We start from the raw sequence: 22810 nt of genomic DNA, 5'->3' as shown, positions 1-22810 counted from the left end.
TTTTGGCCAACCCAATACACGCCATTCTGGAAGAGGCAAAACTATGGAAACACTAAAAATTATCAGTGGTTGCCAGAGGTTACTGGGAAGGGAAGCTGAAGAGGCAGAACAGGATATTAAGGGCAGTAACATTACCCTGTCGGAGAAGGCAGTGGCACCCCACTCCAGTACTCTTGCCTGGAAAATCTCATGGGAGGAGGAGCCTGGTGGGCTGCAGTCCATGGGGTCGATAAGAGTCAGACATGACTGAGTGACTTCACTTTCACTTTTCACTTTCATGCATTGCAGAAGGAAATGTCAACCCACTCCAGTGTTCTTGCCTGGAGAATCCCAGGGACGGGGGAGCCTGGTGGGCTGCCGTCTATGGGGTCGCACAGAGTCGGACACGACTGAAGCAACTTAGCAGCAGCAGCAGCAACGTTATCCTGTATTGTACTATAATGGTAAATACATCATTATACATTTGTCCAAACCCATAGAATGTAAACCACCAAGAGTGAATCTTAATGTAAACTATGGACTTTGGAGGATAATGATGTGTCAAGATAGAGTCACTGATTGTAACAAATGTACTTGGGGGTGGGGCACTCTCAGGATATTGATGGTCAAAGAAACTGGGATGGGGGTGGTGTGCAGGCAGGGAGTATATGGGAACTATACTTTCCGCTCAGTTTTACTGGGAACCTAAGTGAAATCTATTAACAATGACAACTCAGTGTTCAAGCATTTTATTAAATCATTTGAGGAATCTCCACATTGTTGCACATACCAGATTGTATACAATGTAAGGGCATATCACTTGTTCACAAACACAGCTGAGCAGTAAGTTGGCAAGTCTAATACGCTATCTTTAGTAAACTAAAATTTCAAGAACATTCCAGAGGAAACACAATAAAGGTCATGCAAGTTCTAGATAGTGAATCATGACAAAGCTCACTCATTTTATCCTTTTACTTTCAAAATACATGTGACATCTAAAACCAGAAAAAATCTGACCAGCTGGTTGACATTAGTCAGATATCCATTTCCTTCAGGAATATTAAGCCCCTTACCACATAATGACTTGTTTGATTGTAAATAACTTAATCCTAACTACAGAAATATTTTCTGAAGAAATTTACTGCTGTAAAATGTATACCCGTTATTCATAAAATGCCTTGAAGTCACTGTACTTTCATTAAAATGACAAAGCATGATACTCAAACCAGGAATCCCAACTCTGACCTTTTCACTTACACTAAGTATCAGTTCAAGATAAAACACTAGAAGACTGAAACAGACTGAACAGTCAAACAAATCAGTGAGGCTGTATTCATCTACATCTATTTTAATTTACATAAATGACACTAAGTTTAAGAATCTTAAGATTACCCTATGAACTTTTTTTTTGGTGACAGTATTGAACTGCCTTAGAACAAACAACTGATTATCAGGTTTATAATAAAAATGGGTGAGTAGAAAATAAAGTCCTAACTGATGTGGTCTCAAACTTACTTGTTCATGTCTACATTTAACTTATAACCACCACATACTAATGGTTGGGGAGACATGATCAAAGACCCTTTAGCAAACTTTACCTCCCCCCACCCTACAGTTGCCCCTCCCCCTAAACTCTGGTACAAGTTTCTACTGCTTTAAGCTAAAAGGTTAATTCTGGATTCAAACTTGTGTGAACTAAGTTTATAGGAGATAACATGCAAATAAGGGGATAAAGTTAAATTTACTTGACAACAGCAAACATTATAAATGTATGCCACTATCCTGCCTAACAGAAGACCCGGAGAAACCACAAATAACACAGCATTAGGTTTAAAAACAAAGAACCTTGAAGGAAGTAATTTTATTTTACAGTGGTTGAAGTTATCCACCAAATGCTTAATGACCACGAAATGTTTCTGCAACTAAAACTAAAAGATAGAGAATTATAGGGAGCTGGGAATACATGTTAGATACTAACGATCTTCAAGCTTTGCAGATGTCATTGCATGAAGAAAATTATGGGAAACACTGTTCCCGATAATTACGTACACCCTTAGTGTAACATATGGAGATCACTGTCTCCGATATAGACACTGTGGTAGGCAAAAACTACCATGTTCTTTATACATTATGGAAGACACTGCTCCCGATAATGTGAGTTACGTTTGTGACAAAGGTACTGGAAATTTTGCAAAATTCAAATTGAAGTTACATCTTGGATAAATTGAACTGTAAAATTTTGCATGTATGAATACAATCACAGCTTTTAAGTGACATTAATTTATAACTTGGTCACAATTCACTGCATTTAGAAGAACTGCCATTTTTATCTGGTTAGCTAAATAGAAGTTTAACTTGATTAGCAACCACTAATTAAATTTAATTCTCAAGACTGAGCTTTATAATTTTATTTGGCTTGTGGTTGTTTTCTAACACCCTTAAGTGTTGACCACAAGTGCAAAACTTCCAGTATCTGTTGGGTTTTATTAGCAGATGCTGCTTTTATTTAAAAAAAAACCAAAACGACAGTATAACTGTCATAATTATGGAAGGCACTGCTTCCGATAATTATCTTCTATTAAAAAAAAACAAACCACCATTTATAGTGAACTCTGTCACTGATAAATAAACAATAAATATCTCAGTGCCAAAATGACAGGAAGCTTTTCCAAAAAATTAACACTTTGGCCAAAATTTGGCACTGTGTTCTCTAAAGTCTGACAAACTGAGTTTGAAATTAAACACCTAAAACCTGGTTCTCTTTCAAAATACCTTGGAATAAGTGAAAACAAAAAACTAACAAAGGTTTATGGGACAAGAGATAGAGGAAAAGAAAATATACTAGGTCTTTGGCTTTCTGGTCTCCTCTTTTCATAGACAATCTTGAGGTTGCCACATTAAGGCCTTACTCCTGTGAACCTCATTTTATGCAGCTGAAGTTCTTCTATTTCAGACCTCAATGGCAAGAAAACATGTCCCATCTCTTCTGAAAGTGAACTGTTCCACTTTCAGAGGTAGAAACCAGCTAAATCCTTACAGAAGGCAGAGACCCCATGTGGAGAGTAAAGCCTTACAGTCTGGTGTCTGTCTAGCATCAGATGAAGATGGAAGACCACTCTAAGCCACCACCTTCCACCTTCAGCAGGTATCACCTTCCTCCTCCAGCTCAAAAGATAACCAGCTCATGTCCTTAGGATTTAGACCAATAGTTCACATAACTGGTTCTGACTTTTTCAGAACTATGACAGGAAAGAGGCAGTTACCATTACAAAGCACTAAAAATTCTAGAGATAATCACAGAAAATATTCTATTGTGAACATTTTAAAAAATTATTTAATTTAACTAGAAATGCAAGTACCTACCCTGTATTAAAAGCTGCTGTCTAAAGACCAACATCTAGTAGTACCAAGATTGGGTAGAATTTTAATATTAGTTTTTTAGCCCTACTGAAAATTTAGCATAACCAATACAAGTCTAGAAACCACACTACCCTGATGTTTTAGCATAAGTTATGGGTGTCACATTTAAAATTCGTTGTCAATGTCCCAAATGTCCCCAGAGAGGGCATTTGCGGCTCCCTGAATAGTCCAAGTTGCCAGAGCCAACTGGTTTTCCAACAGTGTTTGATTAAAAGCACCATTATTTTTCTTACGCAGCTTCAAGTGCTCCAGTAAAGCTGACAGAGTGTGAGAGCCAGAGCCCCAGAAGATGTGTCGGAAAGGAGACTCTCTTGGAGATACATAGGGTGAGAGGAGGTGATATTCCACCTGCAAAAATAAAACACAGACCTTACACAATGCTCAGCTTTTGTCGTGAGAAAATGACCTGATATAGTAAAACAACCATCATTCTCTCGCTTCAATGTTTAAATTTCCCTGAATTTTAAGAATGTTGAGAACCGAGCTACTAATCTTCTAATGTTAAAACTGTAAGGAAAGCTGTCAATCCCTTTGTAAACTCTAACTGCACTGGGTTGTTTTTTGTTTCTTTTTTGGTTGGCGTCTACATACGGAAGTTTTACAAGTTTCCACTATAATAAAACAGCTAAGGGCTGACTTAAACAGAAATACAGAGAAAATGACAGATGAAAATCATTACTGATCCTTTCTTTAAAATGATTTCAGAGCCTAAAAAAACTAATACTAGGTCAAATGTCTTCTGTATTTTCAGTTTAGATATACTAGCTTTAGATCTTTTTTAAAATTTGTGCTGAATTCTAAAGCGGGAAAGGATTCCAGGCTCCTAGAATTCCTCCTTTTCTAAGGATTACGTACTTTCATGATACGGTCATTGATTTCCCTCATCACAGATCTGTCTGTTTTCTCAGCATTCTTATAATCCGTAGTTAGTCTAGACGTAGCACGGAAGAAGTCTCCACGAGCAGAATACAGCCACTGCATATTCAGACCCATATCCTGAAACAGAAAGACATGAAAGTCACTATTAGACGTTATATTTCTAAGGGTGTTATTCCACATACCTTTCTAAATTTAGGTGTAGTAACTGAAACGATCCTGATAAAAGGGGGTGAGACTCACAAACAAGCTCAAGTCAGCAAAAGCTGCTGCTGCTGCTGCTGCTAAGTCGCTTCAGTCGTGTCCAACTCTGTGCGACCCCATAGACAGCAGCCCACCAGGCTCTGCCATCCCTGGGATTCTCCAGGCAAGAACACTGGAGTGGGTTGCCATTTCCTTCTCCATTGCGTGAAAGTGAAGTCACTCAGTCGCTACCGACTCGTAGCGACCCCATGAAATGCAGCCTCCATCCATGGGATTTTCTAGGCAAGAGTACTGGAGTAGCTTGCCATTGCCTTCTCCGCAGCAAAAGCTAGATATAAGCATATTGTACACAAGGTTCCAGGCTCTATATGCTAAGTAACGTACTCATATTTAAGCTCAGCAAATAGTACTATTATCCATTCTTACGTCCCAGTTTCTGATCAGTTACAATTAGTTTCAAGAAAGCCAATCCTTATAATTAAGATTAGGTTATCGGTGATTTACTTTATTTAAGGGATCTGTTGAATTGACTTCTGGTACTATAAAAGCCACTCATTAATATTAATTTGGTTTTATCAAAACTTTGAATATTTGACACAAAGGATCAACACTAAATAAACCCACTGGCTAAGTGCCTCTCTCCACCCATGTGATCTCTGAAAAGTATTTGTGGCACAAACTCAAAAGTTCATAGTTGAGATCTTCATATGGTTTACATCCAGCCTCTTTATGGGGTGCTAGGAATACATGAATGAGAGAACTGTCTCAGATGAATGAGGTAACACTGTTGTAGATTCTGAAACACTGCTGTGGTCTGTCCTATGTACTGCAGTCTCTGGGCTTCCTCTCAAGTGAGTTGTGGATTCTATGCAAAATTATACTTCAGTGCACTTTAAAACATACTTTGTCTACCTGTCCTGCTCCCCAGGAATAGCTAAACAGTATTCTTCAAACTGTTTGATACTTTACCAGTAGGAACCTGATTTAATTAGTGCTTACCCTTATGTCTGCTCTGAATAGGTTCATTTCCTTCACAAACCGAAGTATTTCATCATTATACATCTCGTAGTTCAGGTTCAGCTCAACCCCATGGGTAAGTTTAATCACAAGCTGACCGGCCACTTCTGCTGCTGCACGTGCCACTCTGTTCAACTGAGGAACTTCTCTGTTCAGTGTCTCATAGGTGTCCATGGGAGTGCCTAAATAAGGGTAATCTGTGTCCTGGGAAACAAAGGTGGGTTATAAGACTAGGAGTTTCACATTCTAGTTTCCCCCATCAAGGTAACAGTAACTATAATTCTTCCTTTGCTTCTAATATATTCCTACTCCAACTTTATCTCCTACCCACTACTTTAAGAAGATACTGCTTTTGCTTGTTCCTCTGAACCTTACCTACTCCTGGAATGATTTTACTTTCTTCTAAGCTGTACTGAATCCCTGTTCTATCACATCACAGACCCTGAACGGATTTGTAGCCAGAGCAGGTTGTATCCTTGTTCTTGTCTCCCTGTGAAGTTTGGCATGAGGGAAGAGGAGAACATGCCTGAAATGTACTTTCAATATAAAGTGTTACTTTTAGCCAAAAATTTACCTTCTTTCTCATCATGCAGCTTTCATCCATTCATGCTACCTTTCTGACGAGACAGTCACAAGAACTCTCTCCTTTCACTGGACAACTTTAGTAACTATTTCTTCAACACTACCACTGTCCTTGGTGACAGTCTCATTGGCAATCCTTTGGTTTGACCTCAGTCCTTAACTTTCAGACTGTACATGCTTATCTGTATGTGTCACACACATATCTGTATAGGTATGTATGTTATTTGTATAGGTATTACCTATACCTCTGAACAGCTTTTAAAAAAAAGACTCCTGAAGGTCAACAGAAATCATCCATAAATTTCCTCAACCCTAGGACCTGATACTCAGTTCTTCCTAGGGTACTAAATAGACATCATGACCTAATATTTCAATACCATTCATACTGCTGATCTAGCAGAAAGTTAGGGGAATTCCAGCTATGTTAATCTCTAAATCCACATCTTTCATCACTTCCTCACTTTTTCTGTCCTAATCCCAGGCTAAAACACCCAGTGGGAAGAAGTCTAGTAAGGACCTGGCCTCTACTGGGTCAACAATTTGATGCCAAAGTTTCTACCCTGAACCCCTGTACGAACTCTGGGATCTCTTCACACCTTGGAAGAGCCTGCTACAGAGCTGGTTTTTCAACTCCAACACAGAGGCCTTCATCATTTTCAGTCTGCCTGGATTTCAGTGTCTTCTAATTGGCTCTTGTACCAAGCCAATCTTGGTTTTCCAACAACTTGGTCAGTTCAAAGTTCTGTCCCTTAAAAAGCTTGCCTTTTTTGTGTGTGTGCTTTTATCTATAATCCCTGCCTAAAAAACTAACTAACATCTTGGGATAAACATCTACAATCATATTTCAACAGGCATCAAGATCAGCATTATCCAGTAGAACTTTGTTTGAAGGAAATATTCTATACTTGCACTCTCCAATAGACAGCCTTGTTACTGAAAGTCATCATATATAACTGAAGAAGTTTTAGCAAATAAACTCAAACGCTAACTAAGCTGAGATTAAAATTCTATGTTAAGACTGACAATAAGAAAGATTACAGTAACTGCACATGTATAATTTCTCAATACATACTAAGCATTCTAGGAAACTTGGTCTCAAAACTGACCAAAGAAGATCTAAGATACAGTGCTGTAGCATTCTTCAGACTTACCTCACAAAAACAGAAAGAGACCGCTGGGATTCCAGAATATGCAAGGAAAGGGAAAGCAGCATTATCCAAAGAAAGTTTTTGCCTACAAGAAGAGCCAAAAAGCATCTTTAGAAAGTTTTCCAAAGAACAGACTATGCTACATGCACCCCTATCCTACCCTCAGGTAAATTCTTAAACTGAATCTTTCCAGGTACAGGTAAACTCAATGCTAGGTTATTTTTAAACCTCTAATGGACATAGTAGGTGCTATTTATTGAGTGACCCTGCTTTCCTGTTAGCTATTCATTGACCTTTCTCAACTTACACTTTGCTGATCCAGTTGCTGTCCCGATACAGAGACAGCCCATTAAGTGGATGCTTCACCTGTAAAATAAATTATGATTAAAATGAATTTTAATCATAAAATTCTGGATTTTAATAAAATATTAAATTTATTTAATATAAATAAATATAATATAAATTTATTTATTCTGGATTTATTCATTCAGACTAGTCACTAACATTTTTCTCTATAAACATTTATTTAAAACATTACATTTTTTATTATATCATCTTGAAAAAAATTTCTTTAAACAGTTACAATCCATAATTTCTGAAGTTATTCCTTCTAGGCTTGTGCTGTTAGTTCTTTTAGTTATGAGAAAGAAAGTTTTCATTTTTAACATTTTAAAGGGGGCTTCACCCAGTTTTAGCAGTGCTTTCTAGACTTTATGTTCTGCCTACTATCTTCTTTCTAGTTTCTTCCTTCCAGCACATTTTATACTACTGCAACCTAACCTGCAAACACATTACTGCCCTGTTGGGAGACCCTACAGTAACTCCCCAGTTTCCCATGGGATCGAGGTCAAGTTCCCTGACCCTTTTTCATCTCCAGCTTTAATCACTCCAATATGTTTTTTCCCTGCTCATTCAAAACTATAGTCATTCATATGTCTGTTTTTATTCAGTGAGTATTTCATCTGGCTTTCTTATTTAAGTCTCAGGTATGGTTTAAGTTCATTTAACCCTTCCTTAACATTCTGCGGCAGACAACCCTCATAGACACCTACAGTAGTTCAATATAAATGTCTGTCATCCTAATATTTTGTCCAACTTTCATTACACTTTGATGATTAAGGATATACTCACATCTTTCATGATTTTCTCAATAAGTGAATACAACAGTGGGCTGGCAGAAACTTTGAAATTGGTAGTACCTGCAAAGAGATTAACATTGCTCCTCCTTTAGTCAAGCAGTTTGCACGCTACTACTTCTACAGCTATAACTACTTGGCAAACAGGAGGACAATAACCTAATCGATGGCATATACAACAACTCTCCCTCTTTACGAAGTAGACAAAAAAGTGGTTGAGGAGTCAAGCTCTTTAGTGACTGCTAAACACCAAATTTTACTCAACTGAAGCTCTTAGTCCTTGAGTTTGCATATTTAATGTTAACGACTTGTATTTTTGTAACTTTTTGGTTCACCCATGTTAGGGCAGTCATCTATTAGCAATAGCAAGCTTGTTATATTCAATACATTTTGTGGCAAAGGTAAAATAGCAATAATGACTAATAAAATTTAGTTTAATTGTAACTCCTTCCTTTTTCTTCCCCAAATAGACATGTCATTACTCTCCACTTCATCCACTGGCTACATCTGTATTTTTACTAACACCAGACTCTTTTAGAAGTTTGATTATCTTATATTTCTATCCATGAAGCCACAATCTAGCAAGTTGTGAATTAGTCTCCAGAAGTACCATTCTATTGGCATGGTTTATTTCCTCCTGGTCCAGAGTAGATAACTAGTGGTTCTCAAACTTTAGTGCATCATAAGCACTGGTTACAACAGTTTGCTAGATGGTACGGTCCAGATTCTGGTTCAAAAGGTCTAGGGTAGGGCCTGAAATTTTGCATTTCTCACAGTTCCCAGGTGATCCTGATGGTGCTGATCTGGGACCACGTAAAGAACCACTGCTCTAGGCAAGGCAATCCACACCCATATAAATTTATGCATTATTTAAGAGAAAACTATGTCAATCTTTTGATCTGGCTATGTCCAGTGTAGACTGTAAAAAATAACAAGTGCTGCTTTAGAAAGCTTTCTTCTTCTTTTTTATAAGTAGTTTATAAATTTATCATGAAAAGATACTAAAGAAAAGACACTTACCAACAACAGCTTTATCCAGATTAATGTAAGTGAAAGCCTTTAAATGCAATGAGGAAAGGTATCCCTGGAAATAAGTAGTTTATAAATTTATCATGAAAAAAGATACTAAAGAAAAGACACTTACCAACAACAGCTTTATCCAGATTAATGTAAGTGAAAGCCTTTAAATGCAATGAGGAAAGGTATCCCTGGAAAAGGAAAAATATGAATGTACTAGAATGTATTAATCCAATTATCACCTACAGAGCTATTATTAGGGATTTCTGTTTAAGTTTGGATTTTATTGAAACTAAATATACAAAGTTAAAAAATCATATAAACAAATCTAAAAGAGCATGGTGTTTGGAAGACAGCTTAAGCAATTACAAGTGGGAGGCCCATTCTGGGTATGGATGAGATATAGATAATACCTCTAGCCATTCAGTGGCACCAACAGCTCCAAAGTCTCCACCACTCCAGCTGGCAAAGACAATGCTTCTGCTGGGTTTAAACTGACCTAAGAGACAACAAACAGTTAGTTCTATCTTGGAAAAGGTTACAGGTTGGTAACTGACTTAAGATGCATCAGAAATTTCAGATTACAGACTACAGATTCAAAACTATTTCTTTTCCTTTTGAGGCCCCAAGTGAAAAGAACCAAAAGAAATAGAAATAAATTTTAAAAGTAATAGGAGATCATTTGCAAATAAGACCTGAAGTACACAGTAAGGACCAGCTTACTAGACCTCACTCCTACATTCCATTCTTTGAGTCCCATAACTTCCAGACCAAGAGCTATTTGAAATCACAACCGAAGTATATTCTTTGAAAACGATTTGCCTAGAAGTCACTTAAAATACCAGATTACTTTAAAAACAAATGTTTGAGATAGAATTAAAACTCACAAATTTAAGTTTAGGAAAGAGTGAGTTTTCAGAGAAATTAATGATAGTTCCTTTGGGGCTTTTATGGGCCACTACCCTCCACTCCACTCCTCCCCCTCCCCTGGGTACATCCTTTTCTGCATTAATTTACTTTTGTTTATGACTTAAGCACTGCAACTTGCCCTAGGACCCAAAGATTCAAGATTTGTGATGGGGGTTTGCATGTGCGGGTGGATCGATATAAAAGAGTGGCAAGTACCATGTGACAGTCTTGAAAGTGAGCCTTTCTTACATAAACATATTATATACTATATAATATACTTATAAACCAAATAGTCTATATTTTACTTATAAAGTTCTATATTATCATTCTATAATCAAACTATAGAACATAGTGCAGAGGTATGACACTGCTTGCTTTCACACAGATTCCTTAGGGACCATGTTAGATTTGCTGTATCATTCTGGTTATGTCAAAGAGAATTTAGGGCCCAAGACAATGCTTTTCAGTGTCTCAAAGAAACTCATGATTCCCAGCACGATGAAGACACTGCACAGAAAACTGTTTCAAAGTCAAAGGCAAATACAACAAAAGACAACGTACTTTGTACTTAAGAATTCAGGGTCTAGGGATTCCCTGGTGGTCAGTGGTAAAGAATCCGCCTAACAATGCAGGAGATTCGGGTTCAATCTCTGGTCTAGGAAGCTCCCACATGCTGCAGAGCAGCTAAGCTCGTGTGCCACAACTATTGAGCCCGCAATCTAGAGCCCAGGAGCCGCAACTACTGAGCTCATGTGCTGTGGCTACTGAAGCCCCAGGTCCTAGGGCCTGTGCTTTCCAACAAGAGAAGCCACGGCAATAAGAAGCCTACACACCTCAACTTGTCTCAAATAGAGAAAGCCTGTGCAGCAATGAAGACCCAGCACAGCCAAAAATAAATAAATAAACTTTAAGGAATGTTTATGTAACAAAGGCTTACTTTTAAGCCTTTCTCCCGTGGTACTTGCCACTCTTATACCCACCCACCCACACATACAAACCCCCATCACATTCTTGAATCTTTGGGTCCGAGGGCCCAGCACAAGCAAACCATAAGAACATAGGCAAAAGTGAGCAAAGCATATTATAACATTTAGAAGCACAGTACATAGATGCTCAAGTTCTCAAAATTTGTACTCTACCTTTTAAGACCATATCGGAAAGTATCCGGGCAAGTGTCAATAGCAGACTTGTTCCTACACTGGACTTTGCAGCTCCAGGACCCCAGGCATCCCTCTGGGCCCCTACTATAACATAGCGATCTTAAAAAAAAAAAAAAAAAAAGATAAATTATTCAAACAGCTTTTAAACTGTTTTCTAATAGTGAAGTCTAGAATAAGCACATTAGTAGAAGGGTAAAAAATGTAGTATATGTAGTAAGGGTAAGAGATACTTACTTCAGACCTGACTTAGGACTCCAGGGATTAAACATTCATACGACAATACTAATCTCTTTTTTCTACATTACTAATTAAGGTTACTCACTGCCTACTTATTTGTGCTCGCTAATTGTCTAGTAAGCACTGAAGTCCAAGGGCTTTCCTTACCAAATGGTATGACTATTTGATAGCAAACAGATATAGTGGCAAACTCCAGCCTGCGTGCCCATTCATTAATATTGTCCATGGCTGTGTTCATGCTGCAGTGGCAGAGTTGAAGAGTTGCAATGGAGACTATTTGGCCTACAACATGTTTATTATTTGCCCCCTTAAGAAGAAATTTGCTTACCTCTGGTCTACTTAATAACTTAAAAAGAGATTTCCTAGGCACAATGGTCAGTTCAACAAGTTAACTTTCTAGGTTGTTATTACCTCCTACTAAAGCTGACACTTGAACAGTTAGTTCACTTTAGGACAGATATGGTTTAGCATTTCAAGAAACCAAGCCCAGTCAGTGCTCCTGCCCTCTCTCCCTCTAGCCACTTCTTTAGTGAGGAAAACCAAACAAAAAGTCCCCAAGGATCTTTACCTGGTTCTTCAAAGCCCTTAATAACTCCAAAGACGTTAAGAATTCTTATCTCCTTCAGCACATTGTTCACGCTAAGTTTCACATTCTTATCCTGTGAGGATACCAGCTTACATGAAGAGTCTGTTCCCCAAATACGAGGACAGTCTCCTTCCATATTTCTAGAAGCAGAAAGTAGAGATCAGAGTTCTGAGTTACTGTTAACTTCCTCACGGTTTACAAAATCAGTGACTTTCGAGGTCAAGAGGACAAATAGAACACACAAAATTACTCACTAGTGACCAAATACTTGTGTTTTACTCTGATCTGTAGGCAGTCATTTGAAAAGTATGAGTTGCTTCCTAGTTTAATGAATTTTTTAAAAAATTACCTATCCCACCTGATGTATGTGTTTCTGCCAGAGAATAGCTATAATTTACATTTTAAATAGACTCCAAGATGGATTAAAAATGAAGTCCGTATCTATAAAGGTGCATCAATACATTCTCATGTTTCCTAACTCTCCACTAACAAGGCAAGTGAAAGTGAGAGCCGCTCAGTCGTGTCCAAGTCTTTGAGACCCCATGGACTATATATATACAGTCCATAGAACTCTCTAGGACAGAACACTGGAGTGGGTAGCCTTTCCCTTTCCAGGGGATCTTCCCAACCCAGGGATCAAACCCAGGTCTCCCGCATTGCAGGCAGATTCTTTACCAGCTGAGTCACAAGGAAAGCCCAACAAGGCAAGTATGCATTCTTATTTCAGTTACGAAAAAATACTCTCATGCTGCTATAGTTAGGTTAGATAGCTTCCCCCTTCTGATTCCGCATGTGTTATCCAAATGACTGCTCAAAAGGGCTTACTTACATAAATAAGTCAAAACATTATTAACCCCCCAGTATGCAAGAACAAGATAAGGGGCTGGCTTCACAGATTAGGAAAGGCTTGTAGGTAGTAGGAAGAAGTAGCTGATTCTAAGTCTGATTTTAGTCAAAAAGAATCACCTATTAAAAAAACCTATTAGACACATTATTAATAGTCATATATTAAGTCCTTGCATGTAGATGGCTCTTCATTTGATATCAGTAATCCTGCTAAGTAGAATACACTTCAGCTATACAATTATGTCAAACATCACCAGTGTGGTTAGAGTAACTTATTCTATGTCACATAGCAAATAAATACTCACGTGAATGTTTGAAAATAGACTAACATCCCCTGCCAATACGAAGGGATATATCCAGATCAAGATAAAAATTAACGACATGTACTCTAAGCAGCCTGGTTTCTATTTTTAAACAGAAATACTAGTACACTAGGGAGGATATCCAGAAGGGCTAATTATGACTATAAAGCATCTGGGAAGCTCATGAGAACTGAGGATATTCAATCTATAGACAAAGAAACAAATCATTCTGCTGCTAAAAAAGAAAGTCCAGAACTAATGGATATTCCAGGGAATAAGATTTCAGCCCAATACAAATTCTAACAGATCTTCTCCAATAACTGAATGTTGCCGTAGGTAACAAAATGCTTTAACCACAGGAAGTACTCAAGCAGAAGGTACGCCAACAATATTACACAAGAAATTCACTGGGTGGACTGAACAAGGTCTCTTCAAGTTTAACGAATCGAATGTCTATTAAGATCAGTTTATAGAGGAAAAATTTCATTTTTATATACATCAAGTTAACAGCTAACCATCCCCCAAACACCCAACATGTGTTTTAAGCCAATTGTTTTAAGATTTTATCAAATCAACAGATTATTATTTCTCCCTAATCATAAAACTTGACCCTGCAAGATGGCTTTCAAATAAGAACTTACTGAAATAGCTTTTCTGCACCGGCTCTGGTAATTGTTTGGACAGGTATGTTGGGCAATCCTGATGACTGAGATGGTGGAAATTGAGTGTGATTAAAAGAAGGGAATCCAGGTGTGTAAGGGTCACCTGTTCCCAGATGAGCCTAGTGAAACAAAAGAGTAATTAGCTCACACATTTATTCAGGAAATCCCTATAAGATTCAAATTCTGTATGAGGTTATAACCTACATTTATAGTCTGAAAGTCTCAGTGGCTCTATAATATATGACTTTTGTTTTTATATGGCATATGTCAAATTCTTAATTCAAGGTACTATTGGTAAAGTATTTTTAGCAATAAGTAATAATTAGGTTTCAAAGTCATGTAATTCATCTTCTCACTTATTGCTAAAATTCTCCAAGGGCAAAAAAAGTATTTGAGGAAGGCATAGTTCTATTGCTATTAATGTAGATGGAACCCAGCATCAATTTGTAGAACCCAGTAACTTATTTAGTCAAGAAATAAAAACTCACATGTCCAAAAACTGGAAGATTTGCATTAACAATGGGATATTTACTGTAGTCCATGTATATCAAGACACCAATTGCATTTAAACTTTCAGCATTTGCCACCTAAAGAAAAACACATAAAGCTCAGAAAATGAAGATCTAATCAACAAAAATTAAAAGAATACATACTGAACATATACTGAAAGACAAAGGGCTACAGCAGACTACACCAATACTTCCAACATTTCAATAGCTAACATGGATAGGAAAAAATACTTGCCTTAAAATTTAACTTTTTTAAAGAAATTAACTGAAAATTTTACAAGATAATTGTAGATTCATTTGTAGCTTTAAGAAATAAGAGATCCACTGTAAACTTTGCCCAGTTTTCTTTCAAAGTCTGCAGAACTAACAGCCTGAATACTAACATTGATACAATACAATCTACATATATTATTCAGACTTCTCCAGTTTTACTTGCACTCATTCATGTGTTTGTACATATTAAGTTCTAAACAATCAATCAAAATACCAAACAATTAGTTTTAACACCACAAAGATTCTTCAGTTGCCATTTGTTTTCACCCTCAACTTTTGGCAACCACTAATCTCTCTTCCATTTCTAAAACGTTGTCATTTCAAAAATGTTATATACTCCGAAAGCTAAACATAGAGTTACCATATGACCCAGCAATCTCACTCCTAGGTAGACACACAAGATAATCAGAAATATCTATTCACCTAAAATATATAAATGAATGTTTATTGTAGCACTCTTCATAAAACCAGAAAGTAGACACAGCCTAAATGTCTGTCAACTGACAAGTAAACAAGCAAAATGTGGTATATCCTTACATCAAATACTATTCAGTCAGAAAAAGAAATGAAGCACTGATTAATGGTACAGCGTGGATGAACCTTGAAAACATTATGCACGTGAAAAGAAGCCAGTCAAAAGAGGCAGAATATTGTATGATTCTGGTCATATAAAATGTCCAGAAGAGGCAAATCCATAGCAACAGAGTAGATTAGTGATTGCCAGGGACTAGAAGGAGGGAAGAATGGGGAGTAACTGAAAATGGTATAGGGTTATCTTTAGGATATAATGAAAATATTCTGGAATTAGATCATGATGGTAGTTGCACAACCTGTGTATATACTAAAAACTGAATAGTATACTTTAAAGAGTGAATTTTATGGTATATTGATTATATATCAATTTAAAAAGTAAAAAACACTTCCACTCCAATGTGGTTGCACAATAAAGCTTAACTAACTCTTAAAGACTAGAGATCTCTTCAAGAAAATTAGAGATACCAAGGGAACATTTCATGCAAAGATGGGCTCGATAAAGGACAGAAATGGTATGGACCTAACAGAAGCAGAAGATATTAAGAAGAGGTGGCAAGAATACACAGAAGAACTGTACAAAAAATATCTTCATGACCCAGATAATCACGATGGTGTGATCACTGACCTAGAGCCAGACATCCTGGAGTGTGAAGTCAAGTGGGCCTTAGAAAGCATCACTACGAACAAAGCTAGTGGAGGTGATGGAATTCCAGTGGAGCTATTTCAAATCCTCAAAGATGATGCTGTGAAAGTGCTGCACTCAATATGCTAGCAAATTTGAAAAACTCAGCAGTGGCCACAGGACTGGAAAAGGTCAGTTTTCATTCCAATCCCAAAGAAAGGCAATGCCAAAGAATGCTCAAACTACCGCACAATTGCACTCATCTCACACGCTAGTAAAGTAATGCTCAAAATTCTCCAAGCCAGGCTTCAGCAATACGTGAACCGTGAACTTCCTGATGTTCAAGCTGGTTTTAGAAAAGGCAGAGGAACCAGAGATCAAATTGCCAACATTCGCTGGATCATGGGAAAAGCAAGAGAGTTCCAGAAAAACATCTATTTCTGCTTTATTGACTATGCCAAAGCCTTTGACTGTGTGGATCACAATAGACTATGGAAAATTCTAAAAGAGATGGGAATACCAGACCACCTGACCTGCCTCTTGAGAAACCTATATGCAGGTCAGGAAGCAACAGTTAGAACTGGACATGGAACAACGACTGGTTCCAAATAGGAAAAGGAGTACGTCAAGGCTGTATATTGTCACACTGCTTATTTAACTTCTATGCAGAGTATATCAGGAGAAACGCTGGGCTGGAAGAAGCACAAGCTGGAATCAAGATTTCCAGGAGAAATATCAATAACCTCAGATATGCAGATGACACCACCCTTATGGCAGAAAGTGAAGAGGAACTAAAAAGCCTCTTGATGAAAGTGAAAGAGGAGAGTGAAAAAGTTGGCTTAAAGCTCAACATTCAGAAAACCAAGATCATGGCATGGCATCTGGTCCCATCACTTCATGGGAAATAGATGGGGAAACAGTGGAAACAGGGTCAGATTTTACTTTTTTGGGCTCCAAAATCACTGTAGATGGTGATTGCAGCCATGAAATTAAAAGACGCTTACTCCTTGGAAGAAAACTTATGACCAACCTAGATAGCATATTGAAAAGCAGAGACATTACTTTGCCAACAAAGGTCCATCTAGTCAAAGCTATGGTTTTTCCAGTGGTCATGTATGGATATAAGAGTTGGACTGTGAAGAAAGCTGAGCGCCGAAAAATTGATGCTTTTGAAATGTGGTATTGGAGAAGACTCTTGAGAGTCCCTTGGACTGCAAGGAGATCCAACCAGTCCATTCTAAAGGAGATCAGTCCTGGTGCTCTTTGGAAGGAATGATGCTAAAGCTGAAAGTCCAGTACTTTGGCCACCTGATACGAAGAGTTGACTCACTGGAAAAGACTCTGATGCTGGGAGGGATTGGGGGCAGGAGGAGAAGGGGACGACAGAGGATGAGATGGCTGGATGGCATCACTGACTTGATGGACGTGAGTCTCAGTGAACTCCAGGAGTTGGTGATGGACAGGGAGGCCTGGCGTGCTGTGATTCATGGGGTCGCAAAGAGTCAGACACGACTGAGCGACTGAACTGACTGAACTGAACTCTTACAGAGAATTCAAAATATAAATAATAAAAACCCTTCCAAGACAACCACTGTCTTTCCATTCTAAGCCCTTGTATAGGTGACTTTTTATTTTCCTTTTTATAAAACACAGTTTTAACTGAATCATATACATTAATATATATATATATAGAGAGAAAGAATGTATGTGTGTGTGTGTATATATACACATAAACCTTGGTTTTATATATATATATAACTTGGTTACACAAACACAATTTAAATGTCTTTCACTTAAGCATTTCTCATAACTCCTTTTTTACTGGAGAACAATTATTGCAAAGTACTCCAAGTAGATATGCCAGTTTCAGAAGTATCCTATAACTTTAGATAACAGGAACTTATTTGATTTGTAGAGTACTTTAATAAATTATATTATCAGGTATGAGAGTTTAACACTGATGGTTTTCAGAATGTAAGAAAATTAACAATACCATTTAGCTATAGAATGATTTTATATATTTAATAACTCATACTCACCTTTTCAGCAAAACTGATTTTTCCAGCTCTTACAATCACTAAAGATCCATTCACAGGCATATTTAAATCCTCAAAGTCTTGTTTAGTGCCAAAATTAGCATGGACCAGTTTGCCCTAGGATAAGACATTAGATTCAATGAGCATTATGGTATTAGAACAATGACAGAGTCTGCTGAAAACTGAGCGCCGAAGAATTGATGCTTTTGAACTGTGGTGTTGGAGAAGACTCTTGAGAGTCCCTTAGACTGCAAGGAGATCCAACCAGTCCATCCTGAAGGAGATCAGTCCTGGGTGTTCTTTGGAAGGAATGATGCTAAAGCTGAAACTCTAATACTTTGGCCACCTGATGTGAAGAGCTGACTCATCTGAAAAGACCCTGATGCTGGGAGAGATTGAGGGCAGGAAGAGAAGGGGACGACAGAGGATGAGACGGTTGGATGGCATCACCGACTCAATGGCCATGGGTTTGGGTGAACTCCGGGATTTGGTGATGGACAGGGAGGCCTGGCATGCTGTGGTTCACGGGGTCGCAAAGAGTCAGACACAACTGACCGACTGAACTGAACTAAATATTCATATCTTTCATTACCTTACGATACCTTTCATTTAATTAACATTGACTATTTATGTTAATTTACATTGCTTCAGATATTTGGGGGAAAGAGAAAGGATAATTAAAATATGCTTAAGCAAAGAGGTATCTGTCATTAAAAACACTGTAGACTAGCCAAGGCAGAACCAATTACATAATGTTCCTATACTTGAACTGCAGATAACCAAGGACATAAGAATTAACTGAAAGCTGTGATAATAAATCCATCCAAAAGTTGTTTTAGAATAAACTAAACTTGCAGAGATCAACTTTTAGATGTTTATGTAAGTTGTCATCATAATGCTCCTAAACTCTATCAGAGTTCAGATGAATGGCTATAAACTGACATTAGCAACTAAATATCTAAACACAGATAGCATTCAGGTGAACTAATCCTCTCCACATTCTTTAACAGAACAACCTACTGAGAGAGTTAATTCTTAGGTAGGTTGATAAGACGTCCAGGGCCCCCAAGGAGGAGAAAGGGGTCTCTTGAGGAGGAGAAAAGGACAAACATTTTTTTCTACATTCCTTAGTCTTAGTCACAGAAAATGTTTTTCCCAGAACTAATGATTACACGTTAGGGGACGACAGAGGATGAGATGGCTGGATGGCATCACTGACTCGATGGTGATGGACAGGGAGGCCTGGCGTGCTGTGATTCATGGGGTCGCAAAGAGTTGGACAGGACTGAGCGACTGAACTGAATGATTACACAACAAAGCTCATCTTGCTCAAGGGTATATTTTTCCTTAAGCTCTGTACCTTGGTTATCTTGTTATATTAAGACTTATGTTATGGGAATGGGTCTGGTAAGACCTTTCTATTGTTCGTTCTAACTTTGTTAATTTAAGATGTATGTTGTGGGAGTGGGTCAGGCAAACACATATAAGGCCTTGATACACTAGTGAGTGGGGGCGCTCTGTCCTCTTCTGATGTCTATGTCAGTAGCTTTGTCTGTCCTTTTTCACTGTCATAAAACTTCTGCCACACAAAAGGTCTTGAGTGATCAAGCCTGGTCCCTGGTCCCGAAGCTAAATCTTCTTCAGAGATCACGAATCCAAAATTGTTGACTATAAACTATTACTACCTACCTCCAAAACACTGGCTTGTGGGTGGCCAGTGAAAGTGATACAGCACAGGCAACCAGGAAGACAGAGAAGAACCATAAAACTTCATTTGGCTCAGAAGACAATCTTCAGATAAGACTCTGGCATATAAATATGTGGATTTTAATCTAAAAAACCTAGATAGATCTAGCTAGCTATTTTTCAACTTCTATAGTAGTTTGGCCAAAGTTGCCTAAATTTTAAAAGATCAAGCAGTAAAGCATCAAATTAACATTAGACTCTAGCCAAGATGGTTATTTACATCTGCCTCCACATAAGGGTGAATCTGATACATGAATTCATTCAGTAAATCCTAGCATGTGTCAGGCACTGTCCGAGGCTCTGTGACATAGCAGAAAATGAAACTAACTCCTAGCCCTTTGTGTAGCTTACATGCTAGTGTGGAAACAAGTGAATAATGTCAGGCTCTGTACTTACAGGGTAAGGAGAAGGGACTGGAGGAAGGCCATTTTTGATAAGATAATCAAAGAAGACTTCCCTAGGGAGGTAATGCTGGAGAAGAGACTCCAGTGCAATGGGAGGGAAGAAGCCATGCTGATATTTAAGGGAGGAGTGGGACAGACAAAGAGAAAGGCGATCTAGAAAGGCCTTGAGGTGGGAGCATGTTTGAGTTAGAGTGTTTGAGGAACAGCAGGGAGGCGAGAGTGGCCACAGCAGAGTGAGTGAAGAGCAGAGCAGCAGAATCACTTAGGGCCTTGCCAACCAAGCTGAGGACTCGGGATTTTAACTGTGGCATAGGAGGGATGAGAACAAAAATATCCCATGACCAGCTACATTTTACAAGTAAACTTATACTAAGAACAGGAAAAGACAATGAGTTTTCGAGCTATTCAACAGGGGAATAAGAATCATGCATGGCTTTGCCTTACTCACAGTAACAGTCGCAGCCTTACTATATGCCACGTAACCCTCAGGACTCTCCACTGGGTATGCCTGACTGCCGTTACCGCTTGTACTCACTATAGACACCGAGTTTTGAGAACTGTGGGGGGAAAAAAAAAGGTTAAGGGAAAATGAAGTGAAGGCATCTTTGAGAAAAAAATTAAATGGATTTAATACATTTAGCATTTGACATACATTATTTATTTTGAAGGTCTTTGCTATAATTAGGGCTTCCCTGGTGGCTCAGATGGTAAAGAGTCCACCTGGAATGCAGGGACCCAGGTTCGATCCCTAGGTCAGGAAGATCCTATCAGGCAAGATGGTAGGAGTGAGGTTACCCATTCCAGTAATCTTGCCTGGAGAATTCCATGGACAGAGGAACCTGGTGGGCTACAATCCATGGGGTCACAGAGTCAGACAATAATTAGCACACCTGAGAATAGCTAATTCTATAAAATGAGGTTACCATCTTTCAACATACCTGCCTTTGACCTGAATCTTAATAAAATGTTCATCATGCCAGACTTTGCTGAGTTTACAGTCCTGTAATTGATTTTCAATGAAAAAAGCCAAACTGGTATCTTTTTCAGATCCAGCTTCACGTGGGACATAAGAATTTTCATTCAGCATCCTGGAGGGGAAAAAACTCACTGTTAAATGAACTAAAGTTTAACTTAAACACTGAACTCAAATATCAAGCAAGTTGTCTTAAAAGCATAACTCAATAAAATAACTGTAACCCAAAATTCTGGATTAACCAGAAAGAGACAAGCTTAGAAGGAAAAGGAAAAAAAAAGCATCTATATTTGCAGGAATTAAACCTCTTTATCTACTGTAAAGCCTCATCCCTATATATCTGCTTAGGGTAATTTTAGGGGAAAAGAGTATCCATAAGATCTGCTCTAAGCGAAATGAAAGACAGTGTTACTGTTGGTGTATTCAAGACATACAGCTTCAATTTCACTTCTTGAAGCATTCTGAATATCCCAGAAGCAAAACTCCTCTTCGTTTTGATATCTCATGACTCTTTGTAAATATACACATCACATGAGTTATATAATCTTTTTTGAGACTATAGCCTCACCCTCACTTTATCCATAATGCCTAGTGTACAGTACACACAAAAATATTCACCAGAAGAAGTAAAAATGCCAAGATTTCTCATTTAAGACCAAAAGAATTATTGTCCCATTGAAACTATTCGGGGTTAACAAAAGGTAAAAGATGAGCACCCCATGCTTACTGCAACTAAACAAAGCCCGTGCACGCAGCAATGAAGACCCAGTGCAGCCAAAAAAAGAAAAGTCTAAAGACAGAAACCTGAAGGATACTTCTTAGGGTATGGGTTGAGTAAGAACCAGAAGAAATCAAGAAATACTTGAGACTTGGGCTGTTGGTTAGTCCTGAGCTAGAGGATGAAAAAAGCTGCTGATTCCTTTATGGATAGTAGCAGGGCTCAGCATGACTTACAGGGGAATGAGATGGAAAATCAGAGAAGAACAAAGTCTGACAGCAAGCAACAGGCTACAAAGAACCATATGACAAAAGACCAAAAGCCTATGAATTTTCTTTAAAAAAAAGGGGGTGGGGTGGGGAGAGAATCTGCCTGCAATGCGGGAGACCCGAGTTCGATCCCTGGGTTGGAAAGATCCCCTGGAGAAGGGAATGGCTACCCACTCTAGTATTCTTGCCTCGAGAACTCCACGGACAGAGAAGCCTGGTGGGCTACAATCCCTGAGGTCGCAAAGAGTGGACACAACTGAGCAACTGACGCTTTCACTTTCACTACCCTTGACTGAAAATGTCTCGCCTGTTCTAACCAGCTTTTCCTCCAGACTGTCACCCTTGTTTTATTCCATTGCACCTAATAGTATTTGTTTAGGCACTGAGGTTGGACTTGTGAAGCAGCTCAGGCTTACTTGATGGCCCTGGCAAAGTCTACGGCATCCAGTTTTCCTGACAACGTTGATTTGAGGTCTGCCCAGAATATGCGAGGTACTCCAGGGAGTTGCTCTTCTGATTCGAAAGTTTCTGTCTCCTCTGGGCACGAAGGCTGTGTTCCTGCCTCTTTCCCACAATCTTGTGATTCCACACGTCTACAATAGCCCAAGTAGCCAATCATAAATCCTAAGGATAAAGAGTTTCAGA

General features: G+C 38.4%; 1 protein-coding gene across 7 annotated transcripts in view; it reads right to left on the bottom strand.

The window, feature by feature from the left end:
• Positions 1-712: 712 nt before the first annotated feature.
• Positions 713-22810, bottom strand: part of TFRC (transferrin receptor) — a 149169-nt gene continuing 127071 nt past the window's right edge. For 5 of the 7 annotated variants that reach the window (XM_086401068.1, XM_086401078.1, XM_086401061.1 and 2 more), the window contains 16 exons: positions 22582-22789; positions 21144-21293; positions 20654-20762; positions 18059-18172; positions 14570-14668; positions 14061-14200; positions 12254-12411; positions 11428-11547; positions 9793-9878; positions 9383-9446; positions 8358-8425; positions 7534-7592; positions 7230-7311; positions 5479-5700; positions 4255-4395; positions 713-3747 (listed from right to left, as the gene is read on the bottom strand). In XM_086401068.1, coding sequence (XP_086257194.1) covers positions 3505-3747; positions 4255-4395; positions 5479-5700; positions 7230-7311; positions 7534-7592; positions 8358-8425; positions 9383-9446; positions 9793-9878; positions 11428-11547; positions 12254-12411; positions 14061-14200; positions 14570-14668; positions 18059-18172; positions 20654-20762; positions 21144-21293; positions 22582-22789 — 2063 coding nt within the window. In that variant the 3' untranslated portion in view covers positions 713-3504. Of the gene's footprint in view, positions 3748-4254; positions 4396-5478; positions 5701-7229; positions 7312-7533; positions 7593-8357; positions 8426-9382; positions 9447-9506; positions 9571-9792; positions 9879-11427; positions 11548-12253; positions 12412-14060; positions 14201-14569; positions 14669-18058; positions 18173-20653; positions 20763-21143; positions 21294-22581; positions 22790-22810 lie in introns of all 7 variants that reach the window. The other 2 variants (XM_086401087.1, XM_086401055.1) reach the window with 1 other exon arrangement.

The sequence above is a fragment of the Bos grunniens genome, chromosome 1 (assembly GCF_055505025.1).
Source record: "Bos grunniens cultivar Pamir isolate PY7600 chromosome 1, Bosgru_T2T1.0, whole genome shotgun sequence".
NCBI lineage: Eukaryota > Metazoa > Chordata > Mammalia > Artiodactyla > Bovidae > Bos > Bos grunniens.
The sequence above is the reverse complement of the archived record's forward strand: the minus strand, read 5'-3'. Positions and strand labels throughout refer to the sequence as shown.